This window comes from Carcharodon carcharias, chromosome 28 (assembly GCF_017639515.1).
Source record: "Carcharodon carcharias isolate sCarCar2 chromosome 28, sCarCar2.pri, whole genome shotgun sequence".
Taxonomy (NCBI): domain Eukaryota; kingdom Metazoa; phylum Chordata; class Chondrichthyes; order Lamniformes; family Lamnidae; genus Carcharodon; species Carcharodon carcharias.
Window position 1 is genome coordinate 29968121 of NC_054494.1, and position 23490 is coordinate 29991610.

Genomic DNA, 23490 nt, shown 5'->3' on the forward strand with positions numbered 1-23490 from the left:
TCAAATGAGGTGTCTCACTGGCATATAGCAGAGCTACAGGGGTGAACAAACATATGGGATTGATGTGGGGAAGACAGAGCAGTCAGCAACCACTGAGACTAGGTCATTGAGTGATGGTGGGTAGACTTGGAAAAGAGTGACAGTGAAAGGTGGTTATGGGATGGGCATTGTGCCAGAGGTATTAAAGGAAAACTGTAACTAGTGCTTTGTTTTTAGTTAGTGGGGACTGGGCATATTGAAGAGGGAAACTGTAAATGTGGCTAAATGGAGGTTGATAGCATTCTCTAAAGCTTTTTGATTCACTGTATTATGACAAGTAACTGATCAGTAGGTTCAGACTTGACCTTTCTGAAACATGAAACCAATCAGAAAGATTGGAGACAAACATTTTTACTAAAAATCAGTCTACTATAAATCATTATATGGACAGCCTTACAGCAACATTTGCAATTGATTCATCCATTCTGTGGAATTTTTCTCCATTAACACCACATAACAACATGAAGTCTCGTTCTTAGAGACACATGGCAGAATAGGATAAATTTCACGTACAGTCATTTCACAACCTCACAACTGGCAATTATAATTAAACTTTCCCAACAGCAGGAGCGTTCTTCATAAGGGTGAAAGGATGGGATTTGTTCATAATGCTGCCTAATGAAGCTGTTGAGCACTGAGAATTCTATTGGTTTGAATCTGTATTGATGCCTCACTTTCTGTTGAGGAGACCCTGTGGAACATTGGGTAGCATCTGTGACTCTGAACGAGAAGCTCTGGGTTTGAGTCCTACCCCAGGGCTTGATGACCAAGAAAGGGGCATTTGTAGTATGGCCAAACAGGCTGATTATCATCCTGCAAATCCTTCCAACACATGCCAATGGCAGGTGGGTGGGAGAGATTGCTGCTCAGTCATGTGATGGAAAGATAGTTGGAGCATCAACATTATCATTCAAAGCTCCAGACTACAATAACTATGTAAAAAGTGCATGTTGCCACAGTGACTTGGATCTGTAACATACCACCGGCACTTTCTGTTACTGGTCCAGAGTTTCCAGAAACATTGCAAAGGTCCTGGTCACATTAAAAGGCAACAAAAGGTCTTGGAAAAGTAATTTATTATTCTCTGGAATTCTCTTCCAAAATCACTTTCCCTGGCTGCGTCTCTGATCTCAAAAGAACAACCACTTTGCCTTCACCCCCTCCCACTGGCAGGTTCCTGAGATTCTTTCAGATTGAATCTGGCATCAACAAAGGAAGGATCTAACTTGGCTGATTGGGAAATCTAATCCATGAACATATGGGTAAAATTAATGGCAGACACAAATAGAGATATATTTATAGAGAGCCGTTGTATTCCTTCCCTGTTAACCTTGCTTCACAATAACCCTCCTTGTAAGGTGGTCTGAGCTGTTCTGGTCTGTTAGGGGCATGGTAAAAATGTAAGTTTTATTAAAACTACTATAAACATATTAATTGCCTGGGATACATGTGGGGCTCAGCTCTTCTGAGGACTGAGCCTGTGGGTCAGGAATATTTACCTACCTCACCTGAGGGTATGAACATGTATTGGGGAGATGGAGAGGCCAATGCTTTCCAATGTTATGTGTGGTTAATATTTCTCGGACTTGCACTTCTATATAAAGCAGAACTTAAATGATTTGGACTTAAATGTAGGGGGGTATGATCGAGAAGTTTGCAAATGACAGGAAAATGGGTAGGGTGGTAGATAGTGAGGAGGATAGCCATAAACTGCAGGAGGATATCAATGGACTGGTCAGGTGGGCAGAGCAGTGGCAAATGGGAAAGTGTGTGATAATGCTCTTGGGGAGGGCTAACAAAGCAAGGGATTACACTATGAATGGTAGGACCCTGGAATATACTGAAGATCAGAGGGACCATGATGTGCATATCCACAGATCCCTGGTGTGCATATCCACAGATCCTTGAAGGTAGCAGGGCAGGTAGATAAGGTGGTTAAGAAGGCGTATGGGATACTTGCCTTTATTAGCCAAGGCATAGAATACAAGAGCAGAGAGGTTATGCTGGAACTGTATAAAACGCTGGTTAGGCCACAACTGGAGTACTGCGTGCAGTTCTGGTCACCACATTATAGGAAGGATGTGGTTGCACTGGAGAGGGTGCAGAGGAGATTTACCAGGATGCTGCCTGAGCTATGATGAAAGATTGGATAGGCTGGGGTTGTTTTCCTTGAAGCAGTGAAGGTTGAGAGGTGTGTAAGATTATGAGGGGCATAGATGGGGTGGATAGGAAGGCACCTTTTGCATTAGTAGAGGGGTCAATAACCAAGGCAGGAAGCTAAGAGGAGAAATTTCTTCATCCAGAGGGTGGTAGGAGTCGGGAATTCACTGCATTGAAAGGGTGATTGAGTCAGAAACTCTCGTAACGTTTAAGTATTTAGATATTCACTTACATTGCCTTAGCCTCCAGGGCTATGGGCCAAGCACTGGAAAATGGGATTAGTGAAGTCAGATCTTTGTTGACTGGCATGAATATGATGGGCTGAATGGCCTCCTGTGCTGTAAACGTCAATGAGTCAGTGCAGTGACATCCTGAGCTTTGTATTTGTGGGAGAAGAGAGGAGAGAATTGATGCTGCTGAAGATTGTGTGTATGTGTACAAGTATATTCAGGGGATCTCTGTACTTGCAGTAGGATGTTATTTGTTTAATTTGACGTGACTGAGTAACTGGAGAACCAACAACAGAGAATACTTATAGGAAAAGGATGCAAATGCACAGAAGCAGGAATTCATAAAAGCTGGATCGAGTGCTGAAACTCCATCCCCATCATAAGTTGGGCAGACCATCAGTCCAAGGGCATCAGAGGTTCAAGGAAAAACCTGGTGATAGGGGAAAAGTGCCAACCTTGCCTGTATCACATCTGGAAATCAAACTAACACAAGTCATAATATCCTGACTAAGCCAGAAATGAACATCCAGCCACTTAATGGTGGCTATAAAAGATCCCATGGCACTATTTAAAGAAAAGCAGGGAATCATTAACCAACATGTTATCTGATAATTTATCTCATTTCTGTTTGTGGAACCTCATTGTGCATAAATTGACTAAAGCGCTACTTCTATTACTACAGAGACTAATCCTCAGAAGTACCCCCATTGGCTGTGATTCACTTTGGGATAATTTCGGGCTGTGAAAGATATGACATATATGCCATTTCTTTGTTTAACACTTTGATACTTTGTTCTGCTGAAGTTATATTGCTTACTATTAATGTGAAACACTGCTTAATGTGTATGCTATTAAAATGGCTGATTCAGCAGGAACACCAACAGAAACAGAAGGTAGGCAATGGCAGCTTGAGGGGTTGAATGCTTGTTTGTCTGGCCTGTTCAAGTTAATGTGGCTTTAGTGACTTGTTTTTGTTTGTTTCTTTTCTGGATGTGATGTTGGCGAGGCTAACATATTGATCATCCTCAGTTGTCCCAATAAAGTGGTGGCAGGACTTATCCTTGAGCCACTGATATCCTTGTGGTGATGGTATGCGCACAATGGTGATGGAGGGGGATTTTGACCCATTGATGATGAATAGCCAGTAATATTTGATGGTGTGAGACTTGGAGAGGAACTTGGAGGTGATGCTGATCCCATGAGACTGCTGCTCTTGCCCATCTCACGAGACTTGAGAGGGCTGTCAAAGTCACCTTGGTGAGTTGCTGTAGAGCATCCTGTAGATAATGTACACTGCAGCCAGACTGGGCTGCTGTTGGATGGGATGAATCTTGAGTTCTGTAGTGGGGGAGGTATTTGGTGAGATCAGCTGTCCTGAACACTCATCAGGAAGTTATAAATATTCGGAGTTGGAGCGTCATTGGGTCTCCATTTGGTGAGATGACATTAGTGAACAGAATAGTTCTGTGTTATGACTCTTTGCAGCAGCTTTCACAGCCACACTGTCAGCTATGAGCGCAGTCCTGCCAAGCCAAGTTGAGTGTTTCCTCCTTTCTCCAAATTTTATTACATTGAATGTGTTTGGTACAGTTTAATAGCATGCTATTAAGCTTTATGATTCTTCTCTTAAAAGGCCCAGGGACTTGCTATAATTTATTATTGTAATCCAATGTGCATCATTCTGTGATCTTTCATTTTTAGCTTCAGCACCCTCCCTTTCTTGGTCACCTCTTACATTTAGAAGATCCTGCCTTGAGGCTGAGACAGAGATTTCTTTGTCAGTTGAACTGGATGATGTGAAGAGGAGTGCTGCTCCTGAGCAGAATGAGCTTTACAGAAAGACTTGGTAGAATTTTCCCATCCCACAAGCCACTCATAAGCCAGACACATTCTGCTGAAAGACAGAGGTTGCACCTTTCAATTGTTAACTTAGCTGCTATCAAAACCTAGGAGGGAAAATATTAACAGGGAAACTGAAAATTATTGATAAAAACCTTTTAAGTTACGTAACTGGTGAGATAGCCCTGTGTATTCCATCATCAATAGAGCCAGGACCCTTTTCTGATTTCATTCTTTGATGGAAACCTGCAGTCAGTTCATGCTCCCATGTCTCTTTCACTCAGTCTCAACTCACCCTCATCTTGCTCCCACTTTCAATCTCACTCTTATTCCCTGATACTTGCTTCCTATCTGGAACTGAATATGGCAGCCTTTAACATCATACTGTCAGTAAATTTTTAAACTGTTGTTCTTGAACCAGTTGAGTTTTATGTGTTGGTGCTAAGGACATTCTGTTTTTCTGTAGCCCATGTCAATTTGTGGTAATTTCAGCGGTTTCAATATATGGCTTTGAGGAAATTACATCCATTCTATCTCTGGACTAAATCTCCCAGTACCTCATCAATCTTTAACCTTTCCCATTTCAGGCGTAAGAGTGGCTGAAAACTGAAAATAAAGATATTAAAATGGGTCTCTTATCAGAAAATACTTTTCTTTATTTATTAAGCATGGGTGAAGCACCAAGATCCTGGACTGAGGCAAACACTGGTTCTCGAGAATGAGTGTTAAAGCTATGACACTCCCAGCAGAATGTTTTCCTTCGATTACCAACACATTACACAGATTACACACCCTCTGATGGGACCAAAGTATATAAAACAACAGCACAAGGGGAGATCATGATATCATGATAATATCACTGGACTTGTAATCCAGAGGCTCAAGCTAATGGTCTGGGGACATGGGTTCAAATCCCACCAAGGCAGCTGGTGGAATTTGAATTCAGTGAATAAAAATCTAGAATATAAAGCTAGCTTCAGTAATGGAACTGTCATCAATTGTCATAAAATCCCATCTGGTTCATCAATGCCCTTTAGGGAAGGAAATCTGATCTGCTGTCCTTACCTGGTCTGGCCTACATGTGACTCCAGGCCCACAGCAATGTGCTTGACTCTTAAGTGCCCTCTGAAGTGGCTGAGCAAGACACAGTTCAAGGGCAATAGGGAAGGGCAACAAATGCTGGTCTTGTCAGCGATGCTTACATCCCAATAAAGAAAGGAAAATCTCAAGTTTTGGAGGCAGGATAGGATGAGTGAGAAGGTTAGCTGGAGGATTTGGTCCAGACAGGGAGCAAAAATGCCTTTGTTTTGTCTATAGGGTACCCAGTGTTTTACTGTTGTTATTTCATGTAGAATCTTGGCGGATTAATTTGAGAAATAGTTCTTAATTTCTCCGTTATGGATGAAGATTTTTACACAAATTCCATTGCCTTCACTTTTCCTTTCCTATATCCACCCCTTGCTGCAATCCCTGACCTTTCCTATATCCACCTTCACTTTTCCTTTCCTGTATCCACCCCATGCAGCAATCCCTGACCCATCTTTCAGCCTTTCATTCATTCGTAGGATGTGGGCAAGGCTGGCGAGGCCAGCATTTGTAGCCCGTCCCTAACTGCCTTTGAGAAGGTGTTTGTGACAGACTTTCTGTGACCTATCTCCTGCACTCTCAAATTATCTTCCCAATCAGCCTGCCTCACTACACCTCAACCTTCTCAAAGTCCTCTCAAACTTTTCTGGTCCAGTGTGTCTTCAGTTACCTCCCCGTGTTCTTCCAGTTCCTGTTCAGTTTCTAATCCTTCCACTGTTGCTGTGTTTGGGATTCTTAGGCCAGCTAGATTGGCTCTTTAGTTTGGTGCTTAGAATCTCCTGAGACCTTGCAGTGAATGAAACTTTAATGGAATGGAAGTCCTTCATTTATTATTGGAGTGATTGCAATGTCTACCAGTTAATTACCTTTCAGTGATGCCTTAGTCTGAACAAGCCTCAGAGAAAGGGTCAGGGCATTTTATATTGACAAACTCCTGGATGCCAGCATCCACTGAACAATTCCCAACTCAAATTTACTTTGACCATTTACTCTGAACAGGGAACTCGATTTCACATGGGTCTAAAAAGGAAATATTGCCAGAGTCAAACCATAATTTGTAGGGCTATTCACACTTGGAGTGTGGATTATGGCTGTGTGATCTCTGTAGCGTAAAGGGTCAACTCTAATGATAGCTCCTTACACATATGCTTAGTAGCGATGTCACTCATTGAGAGATGGCTGAGAGGCATCTTGGAGAGTAGCTCCAGCTATGTCTTGGTCTTACTTACTTAACCTTTGAATACACACTTATTTGCATACTAACTATTTACAATGAAAGACCATGGTCTCCAGCAAGATCTCTTCCCAAGTGAGAAGCTAATGAATCCTGGAGTGAAACCAGGAAAACAGATGCTAGTAAAAGTGACTACACTCACAGAGAAACCATAGAAAATAGCAGGAAAAGCCTCAAGTGAAGCCTAGCTACAGTGCAGCTCAGCAGGTGAAGGACTTCAAGGCCGATGCAGCAACCACACCGGAGGCAACACAATAATGAGGGCAGCGCAGCGACTGCCAAGACAAGCAACGTGGGAAAAAGCAACCTTGAATCAGGGTGAAAAGTGGCGACTACTTTGCTCCTACGAGAATAATTTCAAAATATAGAGGTCCTCAGACAGGCTGAGCCATAGAAAAATTGGTGAAGATATTTTGCCCGGTAAAGAGAACAAAGATCAAGTGAGCACTTTGTTATACACTGTTGGGAGCATAGCAGATGGCAGGCTGGCTAGGTGGGGTAAACGAAGAGAGACAGCCTCCTACGAGGATGTCATTGGAACCTTTGACTTCAGCCTTCATAGAAACATCTTCATCAGAAGGGTGAAATTTAATCGGCACAATCAAAAACAGGGTGAAGAGATTGACTCATTCATCAATGAATTGTACCGCCTAGTCAAAAGTTGAGTCTGGAACACTAAAAGACAATCTGATCAGAGATAGAACAGTCGTTGGTATCTTACATGAGAATCTCTCTGACTTCTCACAACCTTGGGGAGTTTTAAATTTAAGTAAAGCTCTACAACTGGCATGACAGGCTGAAGAGTGGAGGCAGGATAAGAGGTTCGAGATAAGAGGGAAATTTCCGAAGAACAGCCTGATCAAGGCGGTCAATTTGTAGGTTGCAAAACCAAAAATTTAGCAAGGCAGCTACCAGGGAAACAGCCTGAAAAAGCGCTGACTGCTATGTTCTGATGTCCCCGCTGTGGCAAAAGGAAGGTCCATAGGCGAGAAGAATGCCCTACTGGAATTGGGCAGTGCCATGGCTGTGGCAAACTAGGTCATTTTAAAGTGGTCTGCCATTCCAGGAAATCCCTGTTAAAGGTACCTCCATTCAAGAAATTCAAAACCTTGACAACCAGGAAGGCACCTTCCTAGGAGAAATGAAGGAACATACAAACCAGTGTAGGGGTGGTGACATTGATTGTAAATGGGCATCCGACTAAATTCAAGCTAGATGCAGGAGCTGATGTCAGTGTTACCTGACAGAGTTTCATGACTGAATGAAGTGCCACTGTAATCGTCCTCTGTTCAACTCCAAGGTCTGGGTGGGAGGGGATGAAGTTAAATGTTCAAGGCCAGCTAGCTACAACACTGAAATACAAAGATAAGGAAGTTTCTGAAATATTGTGTATTATCAAGAGTGCTCTTTGTTGAGCAGAAAAACCTGGATAGCTCGCAACCTGCTTCTAAAAGTTGGTGAGGTTGACGCAACAATGAACTCAGGATGGATTTCCCTACACTGTTCACAGGTTTGGGTAAGCTGAAAAACTTGAGGCAGATGCTAAGTCCCTTTGTCCAATCATGTCATGGAAGATCCCACACCCAATTCAGAAAAGAGAGTCAGTACTGAGATTGAGACAAAGAGTCATTTCGCCAGTCGCTAAGCCAACCAGATGGTGCTCTGATATGGTACCAGTCCCAAATGGTAGATGAGAACCTGACCAAACTTGCAAAGAGCAACATCTTCACCAAAGTTGACACCAACAGTGGGTTTTGTCAATTGCCGTTGGACTTGGAGTCCAAACTCTTAACTACTTTTGTTATGCCCTTTTAAACAGCACTGTTTTAATGGCCAGCCATTTGGCATCTCGTCAGCCTGTGAAGTATTCCAAAGGACAATATCCAATATACAGCAGTGAACTAACAGTATTATATGACACATGGATGACATCATGATTTATGGGTCAATGAGACAGAAGCACAACAAATGGGTCAGGGACACGTTACTCACTCTGCAAGAGGCTGGCCTGACACTCGATAAAAATGAGTTTTCTAGGCCCACAATAAAGTTCCTAGGGCACATTATACAAGCAACTGGGGTTACCACAGACCCACTGTAAACAAAGGCGATAAAAGAATTCCCACCATTGATAAATGTAGCAGAACTACAAAGGTTTATGGGCATAATCAACCAACTAGGCAAATTCCTGCCTCAACCAGCCCAGATAAATGAACACCTCCGACATCTTTTACAACAGACCAGATTTTTCTCTGCTTTGACAGGTGAAGGTAACTTGTATGAGCAGCTGCGTGACGCGGGTGAGTGCAGGATTCTTGAAATAAAGAGAAATAGAATTCTGAAAATATGCAGCAGGTCAATCAGCCCTTGAAAGGGGGTCAAAGTTTTGAATAGAAAGCTAACAACAAAACTCCAGTGTTTGCAGTTAACAGCTATCCTCAGTGGAGATTGTCAACAGCCTTTTGTTATTGGATAATGGTGTCACACAAGAGTACTGCTGGCCAATAAATAAAGGTCACGTGACATGAGATTTCACAGATTTATTTTTTAAAGTTGTGGCGCATCGTTGAGTGTATTAACAAAGACGACCAACATGACCTGAGTCATGGTCAATGATAGAGAGAGCAGGTTGAAGGAATAGTCTTGCCGTCTCAGGGAATGTTCTGACCAGGTGCAGTACGTGCGTATCTCCCAATGCCAAGTGCAGTGAGACATACAAAATTTGATTTTCTTTTCTGTGACTGTCATGTGTTTTATCAACTGGTTCTTTGGGTAGGATTCGGGCTGGCATCTGATGGGACACATTGAAGTGTGTGATACAGCAGCAAATGCTGCACCCACTCAGATGGCCGTAATGAATTTATTTTTAGTGGGGGTTAATTTTTGTTTTCACTTCATGGGCAGAGAGGGTGTTATCAGTTATAAGCCCCATTTGGTTTCTATTGCATTGAACTCAAACAAGTGAGTGAGTCACTTTTCCAGTTTAAAGCTTGTGAGGATGAACATTCAAACTGCGGTGTTCATTGAAGGAGAAATGTTAAGCCAGATACTGGAAGGTCTTTGTGTTCCTCTAATAGTCATTGGATCTCCAGCATTCGCCCAAACTACCAGAACAGGCAAAGGCTGGGTTAATTCTCCTCTGAATGACAGGCAATGTTAATAATAATGCAAGAAACTTTTCTTTGTTTTTGTTCAAATTGGCTGTTGATGTTACAGAATGATTAGTTTCAAGTCATGAATAATGAGTTGGAAACGACAATAATTTGTGGCTGATGAATATTCACGAATGTTAACTGTTGAAATTTTACCAGAATTGTGCAGTAGCAACAAGGGAATCCTTTAAGTAGAGAGAGGGGAAAAAAAGCCCTTAGGAATTGAGAAAAAGAACAAATTAAAACTGTTTCATAAGCTTCTCTGTCTCATTAATCTTGGAAAAAAGACTCCTGTTTAAATTCATAAAATGAAGTATCCTTGATTTATCTGTACTTAAAATGGAAGAAAATGCCATTTTGTGGATTGTTGTCACTTCTGAACTCTTTTAACGAATGTAGACCTGAGATGAAATCCTTGTCCTCTGCTCGTTAATTAAAAGTCCAATTTGAAATCTATTCGAGACTTTCTCATTAGGACTGCTGGTGAGTTCATTTCCCCAGCTTCCTGTGAATCATAACCCATTAGTATCTGGCAATAAACTGGCAACTGGACTTGAGGTTAGTGGGATGTGGGTGAAGGCAACATGTGCAGTTGGGGACTGCAAATACTCCTAATCACATTTACCCTCATGGGGAGTCCAGACTTAGTATTATCTTCAGCTGAAGTCTGTTTAGAGGGCAGTGATCATTGGACCAGGACACACTGGTGTGAACACCAGTCTTAAGTTAAAGTCATCATTATGTCCTTTGTTTTATGTTATACTTTGAATGTTATCTTATTATCGTTAAATAATCAAATTAAGATGATTTTCAAAGCAGAATTGGTGGTGTTGAGTAAAGGGTGAGGTGCAGGGAGACATAGAACTGAAGTAATAAAGCACCATAATAATAATAATAATAATAGAGATAAAAACAAAAAAACTGCAGATGCTGGAAATCCAAAACAAAAACAGAATTACCTGGAAAAACTCAGCAGGTCTGGCAATATCGGCGGAGAAGAAAAGAGTTCACGTTTCAAGTCCTCATGACCCTTCGACAGAACTTGAGTTCGAGTCCAAGAAAGAGTTGAAATATAAGCTGGTTTAAGGTGTGTGGCGGTGGGGGGGTGGGGTGCGGAGAGAGAGAGAGAGAGAGATAGAAGTGGAGGGGGGGGGTTGGTGTGGTTGTAGGGACAAACAAGCAGTGATAGAAGCAGATCATCAAAAGATGTCACCAACAATAACCATTAAAATTAGCACATTCGTTTAGATAATATCACCAACTTTAACACCTATGTGTTCTTTTGTTCTATTGTTGGTGACATCTTTTGATGATCTGCTTCTATCACTGCTTGTTTGTCCCTACAACCACACCACCACCCTCCACTTCTCTCTCTCTCTCTCTCTCTCTCTCTCTCTCCGCTCCCCCCCCGCCCCCACATACCTTAAACCAGCTTATATTTCAACTCTTTCTTGGACTTGAACTCAAGTTCTGTCGAAGGGTCATGAGGACTCGAAACGTAAACTCTTTTCTTCTCCGCCAATGCTGCCAGACCTGCTGAGTTTTTCCAGGTAATTCTGTTTTTGTAATAAAGCACCATCACTGGTGGAAGGATGTAATTGCAGTGTGACATGTTTACATAGGCAGTTTCTGATACAAATGTGGTCAGAGGAATTTATAATGGATGTGTATGTAGATGCAAGATATATATGTATATCTATGTGTTGATGTATGTAATATATAGACATGTACATGCTTATATTGCTTTTTGCAACACTTCCCAATAAGAGGAATCATATAACTGTCCTTTTTGTGGCAGTACAGTGAGTTTATGAGGTTGAGCTGTGTGTCTGGCCAATCATGGGCCAGTGCCTGTGATTTCTTTCTGTATGGAAGATCGCTGAGCAGGTAATTCCATGTATGGAGCAATGAAATGGGAGAAGTTAGAGACCACCCCCCACTCTAGCTATCCTTGCACACTTGCTATTGGCCGGCTGTGGAGTAGGATTGAGAGGTAATTCCTTCCAGGGCTGTGTTAATGTTATAATGCTTAAGATACTCACATACAAGTCTTGCGTCTGTGTTCATCTGTTAATTTAAAGTAAACTGCTGCATTAAAATAACTGACAAGGAATTGCAGCTGAATGTAGTAAATAATAATTATCTAGCTTAATTTTACAACCCTGGTTCTTGATGTAAAACATCCATCAGCTATTCAGCTTCCCTGTGAGGAGTGAGACCTTATGAATCACCTGTAACATGCTGCTCGTACCAAGCGAAAGCACGAGTTTAGGAAATTACCTTTCGTATAATTTATTCCAAATTCTTTCAGACAGTGAGCCACTTTTATTTTGGCTGTGAATCTGAGAGTTGGAGGCCGAGTGCTATAAATTAATTACTCTTTTAATTGCTGCTAAATACACTGCTCCTGTGGCAGCAAGAGCAGCTTGTGGCCAACTTTACTTGACTGCTCTTAATGAGCTTGGCGTTCCTTTATGAAGTCATTCATTGCAAATGGACCACATACAGTAAGAGGGAAGAATGTGTGAGAATTATTACTGAATCAAATTATAAAGTCGAGCACTACATTCAAGTGATATTATCTACAACAGCAAAAGCAGCTTTAAGAAACATGTCAAGGCACTGGAGAGGATAGAGAGGAGATTTGTAGGATGGCACCAGGATGAGAGACTTTTGATATGTGGTGAGAATAGAGAAGCTGAGATGTTTTTCCATAGGACAAAGAAAATAACAGGGAGACCCAATAGAGGTGCTAAAAATTGTGCAGCAATTTGGTAGAGCAAGTAGGGAGAAATTATTTCTTCTGTCAAGTGGGTTGATAACCAGAGGTCATAGATTTAAAATAATTAGCATAAAAACTAGAAGAGAAATGAGAAGAAAGCTCCTCGTGTAGAGGGTTCCTCATGTCGAGGGTTGTTAAGATCTAGAACAAACGACCTGAAAGTGTTGTGGAAGTGGTTTCCATAAGAGCATTCAAATGCAATTGGACATGTGCTTCAAGAGGACTTAGCTGTATGGTTTTAGGCAGAAAGCTGAACTAAATGAGGAACTAAATTGGACAGCTCTTTAAAAGAGTCAACACTAGCAAGGTGGGCCGAATGGCTTCCTTCTGTGCTGTAAGACTCCACGATGACTGAAACTGGGTTTTCTAGAGGTTAGAGTTTTTTTAAAAAGTAGATAGTGCAGCAAAGGGAAATTTAAAACACCACTTCCAACAAAATTGTGAGAGAATAGGCCACAGGCTCCAAGTAAAAGACAAGTTCAGAACTGATATCTGGAGGTCCTTTACACAGTGTGAATAGCATACGGAATGGTCTAAAGGATAGTGGAGTGGTATTGGCAGTCCAAGAATTATTTCAGAACCATTTTTGGAACTCTGCATTCCTTTTGTGACAAAGGAGCTAGAATAGACACAATAGTCTTCCTCCACCTGGTTCAAGACTGATACTGTAGCCTTAGGAGAATTTTGTTTTTCTATACCCTTTGCTGCTAAAGGAAGACCAGCAACCAAAAAAAAACTTGAGAGAGAGGGGAAAGAATTATATTTCAGTCGTGGTCACTAGTGTCACTCCCGCATCAGAGTCAGAAGGTTCTGCATTTGAGCCCCACTCTAGAAACTTAGCATGTGTTTTAGGCTAACGTTTCAGTGCAGCACTGAGGGAATGCTACATTATTGAAGGTGCCGTCCTTGAGTTGAAATGTTGAACCGAGGCCCTATCTACCCTGTCATCTGGATGTAAAAGACCCTGTGGACAGAATTTAGCCCTCGATAGTTGGGTGGGCCGAACTTAGCCACCTAAATGGGTCCCGCCCCCATTTTGAGTGGGCAGGCTAATTTAGGCCTGCTCAGCGAGCTGCCTGACAGGAAGCACTATGCGCTTCCTGTGTGGGTGGGGGGTGGGGGGGGGGGGGGTGGAATCCCCAACTGTCAGAGTGCGCTCTTTCACGCAGGCACACGAAAGAGTGCACATCTCCCTGAGACTAAGTGCTGTCTCAGGGAGAGTGCTGAAAGTTTACTAAACCTAGAAAATAGCAAAACAAAAAAATTATTAATATGTCCCCCTCATGTGACAGTGTCACACGAGATGGGACATGTTAATAAATATTACATAAAGTTTATTAAAGTTTTTTAAAGCAGACATGAAACCTCATCCCGCCAGTGGATGAGGTTTCATGTTTTTTCTATTGTCCGCTGGGGCTCCTGGTCAACCCGCCAGCCTTAAGGTTGGACGGGCAGGTCCTTTAATTGGGTTAATTATCCTGTCAATGGCCTTAATTGGCCATTGACAGGTCGGCGGGCCCGCAGCTGATTTTGCTGTGTCCCCGCCTTCCTGAAGATTTAAATGGGGCGGGAAGATGTTGGGGGTTCCTCCCAATCTCATCCTGCGTCATTTTCCCCTCGACGAGCAGGCCCCCCCCCCAAATTGCTAACGGGGAAATTCTGGCCTGTGGCAGTTTGAAGAAGAGCAGGGGAATTCTCCATCGTGTCCAGGCCAATATTTACCCCTCAACCAAGATCATTTAACGCAAATAATTATCTCGTTGCTGTTTGTTGAGGCCTTGCTGGGCGCAGATTGGTTTCCCTATATTACAACAGTGACTACACTTCTAAATACTTCACTGGCTGAAAGGTGCTTTGTGATTATCTCCAATTCTGAAAAGTGTTAAATATGTCCCATCAAACACTCCCAGGGCAAATACAGCATTACTTTGATCCAGAATAAAACTTCCTCCACACTGTCCCATTTTCCACCCAGGACAGGTAAAGTACAGGGTTAGATACAGAGTAAAGCCCCCTCTATATTGTCCCATCAAACACACACGCAGGGCAGGTACAGCACGGTGTTAGGTGCAGAGTACATTTCTGTGTGTCAGTATAGAACAATGTAACTTTAGCTGTAACCCAATTTGCCGGTGTGACATTTTAATTCCCTTGTGCAATTTTTCCCCGTGTAAGGTTATTAATTATTAGTAAATTTGTTGTGCAGAGTTATGGAAGTCTGATCCCCCATTTCCTTTCCTGACCAGTGCAGTCATCAGAGTTTGGGGATTTTCTTGCTATTAACCTGGGCTGGAGTAACATTCTGGCAGGCAGACGTTGCTGTAGCGGGCAGAGTCACCCTGGACTTCTGTCAGTCACCTCCCCCTTGTTGAGCTGAAATTGGCAATGGTAGAGTACTGAGGCTAGTTTTGTAGTCACTCTTTCAGCCGTGTCCTGTGTTTTGCTAACTCAAAAGTACTGCATCATATTAATGTCCTTTAACCCAACAGTTGGGGATTAATTGTTTCTTTCTTTCTTGTGCGACAGCATGTGACCTGATGACTCAAGGAATCCTCGCCCTGGTGTCCTCCACGGGTTGTACCTCAGCCACTGCCCTCCAGTCTCTCACAGACACCATGCACATTCCACATCTCTTTGTGCAGCGCAGCAATGCAGGCTCCCCTCGCACTGCCTGTCAGCTCATCCGCAACCCTGACCTGGAGGAATACACTCTGCCTGCTCGACCTCCTGTCCGAATCGGCGATGTCATGCTCCGCCTAGTGAACGAGCTGCGGTGGCAAAAGTTCATTGTTTTCTATGACAGCAACTATGGTGAGTGATTCTTAGCAGGACAGACAGGGAATGTCAGCCATCCGCACAACTGGTGCAAGTTTACTGTCTTTGAGCAATCAACCAACTTCACTTGGGTGCAACTGCAACTCCAAGAATAATCCATAAATCTAAAACCCAAATCAAGGGGTCAAATCTATCCCGACGGTTTAATTTGAAAAGCTCGGTTTGCAAATACGGTCAAACCAACTCTACACCTCATGAAAAAAAAAAATAGGACAACCTTTTAAAATTTAATCACTTTCAGTGTAAGATCCGTACTTGAAATATTGTGTTTTGCTTGTGTTAAGCAGCAACATGAATAATATAAGTTTGCACTCACCTGCACTTGTACATAAAATATTCATCTGAACTTTGTATAATTTTTAATTAAACTGTAACAGACATTTACAAAGTATTCATTCATTTCTAATGATTCTGCTACATAAAGGATAATCCATAATCTGAAATTTATCTTGTTGATAATACTGTTGTTTGACATTAACTCCTCTATTTCTCCCCAAATCCTGAGTCTATGATCTGCTCTGAGCCAGCATGCAGTAGTGGCTGGGGTGGGGATTATCTCATGTCTTGATTAATGTTGCTTTTAACTGAAGAGGTGAGATGCAGGGTAGAACAGGAATCCCTTCAAACGTCCCCTTGGATGTGCTGGGCTTGTAGTCACCAGTCCTCTTTGCAACACTGTCCTCTGCCTTCTCTGAAAACCTTATTTCAAAATCTCTGTCAATTCAAAGTAGGGCACAGAAACACTATCCAGGTTGTGGAACTGAACAGTAAGTAATCTGAAGGGTTGTACAATAAATTAAGTGCAGCACTTGAATGCTCTTAAGCAACATGAACAGAGGGTGCACAACATAATTAGGGGGAAGGGATTTGGTACATTTTATGATTGAACATACTCAACATAGAACTTTGTACAAGGAGTCATATCAGGAATAAGAGCACAGGGTACATTGCTCCCATTCAAGGAGATAAACATTTTACCATCGGTTAAAATTGGTTTCTAACTTGTCCTCCTGCTGTGTATGTTTCTGTGTTACTGTAGGGGATGGATATGAGGGGGATTAAGATGTCATGAGCCCTGTGTGACTCTTCAGAGCACTGAAGAAGAGTCATACGGACTAGAAACCTTAACTCCTGTCTTTCTCTCCACAGACGCTGTCGGACCTGCCGAGTTTTTCCAGCATTTTTTGTTTTTGTTTCAGATTTCCAGCATCCGCAGTATTTTGCCTTTGTCGTGAATCCTGTGTTGGACTTAATCACCTTTCCTCAGTCCATGTAGTTTCTGTTATTTTTGGGTGCTGTTCCTTTCAGCCCACATGGTCTCGTGCTTATATCCCTCGCAGCCTATTCTTCAGCTGGTTATTGGATAGCTCACTACTTGATTGATGGAGTCTCCATTACCATTCACAGAATTGGAATGTTCTTCACACTTCCTTTTCCTGCACTTTAACATCTATAATCCTCAGGAACCTGAGGATTTGCATGGCTCTCGATTCTGTGCAATTAAACTGACAGACGTGGAGTATCAAAAGAATTATCAGAGAGCATTGCCCCAGACCTGTGCTGCAGTGTCTGAACTCTGGCAATATGGAGGGTTATCAGCAACCAGAGATTGTGACAGCTGCACGAGTTAGATTAAAGAGCTCCAGATGAGGGGATTTCCTTGTAAAGCATGCCTGCAAATCTTTAGGGATCAACCTGTGAACTCCGGCCGCGTTTGAATAACTGCCAGAACTGACAAATCTGTGCTGGGTTAAGTGGATAATTCAAGTTTTAACAGTCATGCCACACACTTGAGTCATGATAATGATGAGAGAATAACAGAGGGAGCCCGGGAGCTCAGTGTATTATGCACTTGTTGTGGTTTTCTGAGGTGTTTGTTTTGTTCTAAAGATGAAACTCTTAAAAGCGGAGAGCATGTCTGTGCATCCTTATTTACTCTGAGTTCTCTTGGCTAATACTTTATCCCCTCACTAAACCAGTTAAAATGTAACCCTGGAGGGTTTTGCATAATTTAAAATGTCTTATTACTTAAAGTTAAGCCATTTTTTTCTTGATGGGTAACTTGATTGGAGTTATTACTTCATGAGAAGTAACAGTTTATCCCTGTTAGACATTTTCCAGCAAGCTTCTAAAGCAACCTTAACACCTAAGTTGCTGTCCAGTGATAGGTGCCAATTGGTCAATAAATTAATTAAATGTTTAATTATCCGGTCCTCAATGCACTACAAATAGTTTCATTATACACAGTTTTAAATATCTATAAATAGTGAGTGAGAAGAAATGAATGTAGCAAAATGAAAGCAAAGAATCAGATATTAAGCATAGACGAAATATATAAATCTCCACTGTAATTGTGGTATATGCTTGGCTCATCATAACAATCTTGTTTCTGGGTCAAAAAATGCAGATGCAAACCCCAATGCAGGATTTAATTTTGGATGACGTAACATACTGACAGAGTGCTGTAGTGTTGGAAGTGATCCTTTTGATGAGATAGTAAGCCATATTTGCATGAATTTTTAACTCTAGTGTGGCAGTATTCAAAGAAGATCACGGAGATCTGGCTAGAATTCCCAACTATCTCCTCCAAAACCTGATTGGCGGGTGATTCATTATATGCTGTTTGTGAGTATCAATAAAGTATCAAAAGCAGAAACTGACAGCACTGGAAACCTCTTAATCTTATGTAAACATTATAAAATCGAGTGCATAGATCAGAGAGCCAGATCTGTCAATCAAGCAATGTTTTTGGGGATGGGGCTCAGTTATTTCAACAGGCTCATGGTTTCCTGGCTCTAAGCCAAGCCTCATTATGCACATTATCTATTCTTGGCTGAGAGCCCAGAAAGCCATTAGCCATTAACCAGAGGCGCAGGGAAAATATTGCTTGATTGACAGATCTAGCTCTTTGATCTATGCTGTCAAATTCATAGTGTCTATGCAGGATGAAGAGGTTTCAAGTGTTGGCAGTTTCTGCTATTAATACTTTAAAGGGCCTGGGTGATTGACACTTTAATTGGGCTGTAGAAAAAAATGAGCTTTTTTAAAAAAAAACTAAGTGGAAGGTTATCAATGGATCACTTTTTAAAGCTTTAAAAAAAAACACATCGTCTTGTTCCGTCACTACAAGGTTCATTGCTTTTTTAAAAATGATTGTTTAATGGGATGTGCGTGTCGCTAGAAGGCCAGCATTGCTGCCTATTCCTGAATTGTCCTTGAACTGAGTGACGTGCTTGGCTGTTTCAGAGGACAGTTGAGACTGAATCACATTGTCGTATGTCTGAAGTCACATCGAGGCCGGACTAGGTAAGGACGACAGATCTCCTCCTGCAAAGGACATCAGTGAATCAGACAGGTTTTTAGGCTGCCGTGGTGGGATTTGAATCCATGTCCCCAGAACATTAGCCTGGACCTCTGGGTTATTAGTCCAGTGACATTACACAATGCTACTTTCTCCCCCTAATTCTGCACAAGTATATTCTGGGTGAATGAACATGGGAGTGCCATAGGTTGGCTTGGGGGGGGGGATGCGGGGCAAGAGGGGCCATAGGCCCCACCCTGGGCGGGGGGATAACTTGCCTTGGAGGGGGACATGAGGGGGCCATAGTGGTTCTTTTCGAGGGGCACACCTTGGCATGGGGGTGGACATGAGGAGTACTTTTTGAACTTACTTTTCAAAAGGTTCCCTCATGCAGACTATGGTTCACCCCCCCCGACCACCGCACACACACCCCCCTCCCCCTCCCCAACCCCTGAGGTGCCGTGAACTGTGACTTATTGAAAACCTGCCTGACTCCATGAAAATTGCGGAGCCAACAAAATGCCAATTCCCTGGTTGGCCAGGTTACAAGTGCAGGGTGCAGGGTCACAACCCGAGTCAGCTTGAACTGGCCCACACCCTTAAAAGGCACTCCTGAAAATCGGAAACCCCAGGGATGGAGTCAGGAATTCCAAAATTGGGACCTACTCACCTGTCAAGGACTCCCATGTCATCCTGACTTGGTGAAAATCCAGCCCATTATGCTTAAAATGCTGAATGGATGCATAGTGTCTGTTCTTGATTCACCGCCAGAATCCTAGCAAGTAGCTGTCGATGAGGAAACCATTCAGCTAACTACATTTCATTCCCTGTTGAGTTAATTAAGATTCATTTCTGTGCCATTTAAATCTCATCAGTGCAGGAAACATTCAGCCAAAGAACTTTAAAATCCTAAATAGACCCTGGAGGATTTGAGATACTGGTCAATGACATTGTGTGTTTAGAGCTAGACAAGATACAACCTTTGAGTCTGTTTCGCTATTCAGCTGGATCATGTCTTATCTGTACTTTAACCCAGCTAGCTGCTTTGGTTCCGTAACCCTAAAAACCCTTGCCTAACAAAAACCCGTCTCAGTTTTGAAATTCTCAATTGACCCCAAGCCTCAATAGCTTTTTGGGGGTGAATCATTCGTTGTGTGAAGAAGTGCTGTTTGACATCACTCTTGAATATCCCAGCTTTGAATTTAACCATATGCCCTCTTGTTCTGAACTCCCCTATCAGAGGAATTAATTCCTATCTCTCTAATCAGTTAAACACATCAATTTGATCACTGTTAATTTCCAAAATGAAGGTAATGCAAGCCTAGTCTAGGCAACCCGGATAAAAACCCTCCAAAGACTGATCTTGCAAGTTCACAGAATCACAGAATTGTTACCACAAAGGAGGCCATTCAGCCCATTGTGTCAATGCCAGCTGTCTAAATGAGCAATTCATCCAGTGCCAAATCCGTTCCCCACCCCCCCCGTAACCCTGCAAATTATTCCTTTACAGATAATAATCCAATTCCTTCTTGAATGCCTCAATTGAACCTGCCTCCAGCACACTCTCAGGAAGTGTATTCCAGATCTTAACCACTCTCTGTGTGGAAAAAGTTTCTCCTCGTGTCATCATTGTTTCTTTTGCCAATTCTCAAGGGCAACTAGGGGATGGGCAACAAATGCTGGCCCAGCCAGCGAAGCCCACATCCCATGAATGAATAACAAAAAAAACCCTAAATCTGTGCTCTCTTGATCTTGATCCCTTTCACAAGTGGAAATAGTTTCTCCCTATCTACTCTGTCCACAGTCCTCATGGTTTTGAACACCTCTATCAAATCTCCTCTCAGCTTTCTCTTCTCCAAGGAAAACAGTCCCAACTTCTCCAGTCTATCTACTTAACTCAAGTTCCTTATCCCTGGAACCATTCTCGTCAATTTTTTTCAGTAATTCCTCTAATGCCTTCACAACCTTCCTGAAGTTTGGCACCCAGGGCTGGACAGAACACTCCAGTTGAGGCTGAACCAGTTTCTTATACAAGTTCAACATAATCTCCTTGCTCTTGTACTCTTTGCCCCTATTAATGATGATTACAATACTGTTTGCTTTATTAACCACACTGTCTCAACCTGTCCTACCACTTCATTGACTTATGCACACGTATACCCTGGTCCCTCTGCTCCTGCACCCCTTTTAGAAGTGTACCCTTTGTTTTATATTGTCTCTCCATGTTCTACTGATCAAAATGAATCACTTCACACTTTTCTGCATTGAATTTCATCTGCCACTTGTCCGCCCATTCCATCAAGTTATCTGTGCCCTTTTGAAGTTCTATGCTATCCTCCTCAGTTCACAATGCTTCTGAGTTTTGAAACATCTGCAAATTTTGAAATTGTTCCCTGTCCATCAAGGCCTAGGTCATTAATATGTATCAGGAAAAGCACTGACCCCTGGGGAACTCTACTACAAACCTTCATTAACAACGACACTCTGTTTCCTGTCATTCAGCCAATTTTGTACCCATGTTGTTAATGTCTCTTTTATTCCATGAGCTATAACTTTGCTCACACGTTTGTTGTGCAGCCCTGTATTGAATGTCTTTTGGACATCCGTGCACACGATTACTCTCATCAACCCTCTCTGTTCCCTCTTCAAAAAACGCCAGCAAATTAGTTAAACATGATTGCCCTAAACAAATCCATGCTGGCGTTCCTTAATTAACCTGCATTTGCCAAAATGACTGTAAATTTTGTCCCAAATTATTGTTTCTGGAAACTTCCACAGCACTGAAGTTTAACTGACAGGCCTGTCGTTGCTAGACTTATCTTTACACCCTTCTTTGAACAAGGGTGTAACATTTGCAATTCTCCAGTCCTCTGGCATCACCCCGAGTCCAAGGAAGATGGGAAAACTATAGTCAGTGCCTTCGCAATTTCCACTTCCCCTTCCCTCAATATCCTTGGATGCATCTCATCTGGTCCAGGTGCCTTATCAACTTTAAGTTCAGACAGTCTACCCAATACCTCCTCCTTATCAATTTTAAACCTTTCAAGTGCCCGAATAACCTTTTCTTTCACCATGGCTTTCCGTGTTAAAGACAGATACCACCCTTTTACTATTTATATGCCTATTGAAGACTTTGGAATTCTCTTCTTTAATGTTAGCTGCCAGTTTCTTTTAATATTCTCTTAGCTTCTCTTATTTGCTTTTTCACTTCCCCTCTGAACCTGCTATAATGTTACGACCGACACCGCCCGCCACCCCCCCCCACCCCCCCAGGCGAGATCCCCCAATTTGTTAACTTCCCGAATGGGATCCCAATTTTGTTGCACTCCCAGGTGAGGAGGAATCAGCTGCCTCCCCTTCTTTATTCAACCCCCTTTATTCAACAGCAAGGTTAATTTTAAAGGGATCCCTTCCCTCGTGGATACCTTTTCCCAGTCCAAATGTATTTATGTTTTAGAAGGAACCAGTTTAACTAGGCTTTCTCGGGTCAAAGAAACAGTTAGTTTATTAGTTAATAAAAACCTGAAAAAAATAATAAAAACGCAAAACACATACACAGGGATCAGAAATGAGTTGAATCTAAATAAAAGTTTAAAAAGATATGCGGATCGGTTTTTGGCTTGTCCATGAGGCGTAGATGATGACATGTTGCAGCTGTTAAGTTGGGTGATTCCGGTACAGCTGTCTTTGGCAGTTTAGCAGTTGGTTTGATGACACTTGGTCCTGCGGGTTGACTAAAGAAACTGTCCCATTTCCCTTTCGGTTGTGGCTTTGCTAACTTGCCTCCAACAACAGAGATGGGGAGGTGGTCCTTCGCCTGCGAGCTGCAAGGGGTGCCTAGCTGATCACCTATTGCTGTCGCAGCACACTAGCGCACTAGAACACTAGCACTCAAGAACACTAGTGCACCCAGATCAGGTTGCAGCTAGCTTTTTAATCCATTTCCTTGTGTATTCCTAAGAAACGTTCCTTTTGCCCAGAGTCCATTTTCTTTCAACTCAGATCATCACGTTCCGAGATATAACTCGACAGGATATAGTTTTGGATGTCTGCTGAGATGTGGCCATTGTCTCCACAACAGTAGGATATTAAAGAGAGAAAAACAGAAATTGCTGGAAAATCTCAGCAGGTCTGGCCGCATCTGTGGAGAGAGAGAAACAGAGTTAATGTTTCGAGTCTGTATGACCCTTCTTCAGAGCTCTGTTCTTAGCCCATTGAAGTTGGCTTTCCCACAGTTAATTATTCTTGCTGTCAATTGTTCTTTGTCCTTTTCCGTAGCCAACCTAAACCTGATGATACAACGCTCACCGTCCCATAATTTTTCTCATTCGTCCAGGGGATGTGGGCTTCACTGGCTGGGCCAGCATTTATTGCCCATCCCTAGTTGCCCTTGAGAAGGTGGTGGTGAGCTGCCTTCTTAAACCACTGCAATCCATGTGGTGTAGGAACACCCACAGTGCTGTTAGGGAGGGAGTTCCAGGATTTTGACCCAGTGACAGTGAACGAATGGCGATATATTGAATGTCCTCCAGTTGACACTTGCTCCACTTAGCCCACCTTATTCCCCCCAAAAAAAACAGGTCTACAGTGCCTCCTTTCGCATTGGACTGGATGCATACTGCTGCAGAAAATTTTCCTGAACGCACTCTAGGAACTCTAGCCCCTCTTCACCCTTTATTGTATTCTGTACCAGTCAATATTTGGATAATGAATGTCCCCCATTATAACTACTCTAATTCTTACAGCTATCTGTAATTTCCTTGAAAACCTGTTCCTCTATGTCTTTCCTACTAGTTGGTGACCTATAGACTACGATGAGCAATGTAATTGTA

General features: G+C 42.4%; 1 protein-coding gene across 1 annotated transcript in view; it reads left to right on the forward strand.

The window, feature by feature from the left end:
- Nucleotides 1–23490, forward strand: part of LOC121270791 (glutamate receptor ionotropic, delta-1-like) — a 1188003-nt gene that overhangs the window by 343230 nt on the left and 821283 nt on the right. Inside the window, exon 3 of the mRNA XM_041176231.1 lies at nucleotides 15049–15333. Within this exon, the coding sequence (XP_041032165.1) occupies nucleotides 15049–15333 (285 nt within the window). The remainder of the gene's footprint in view (nucleotides 1–15048; nucleotides 15334–23490) is intronic.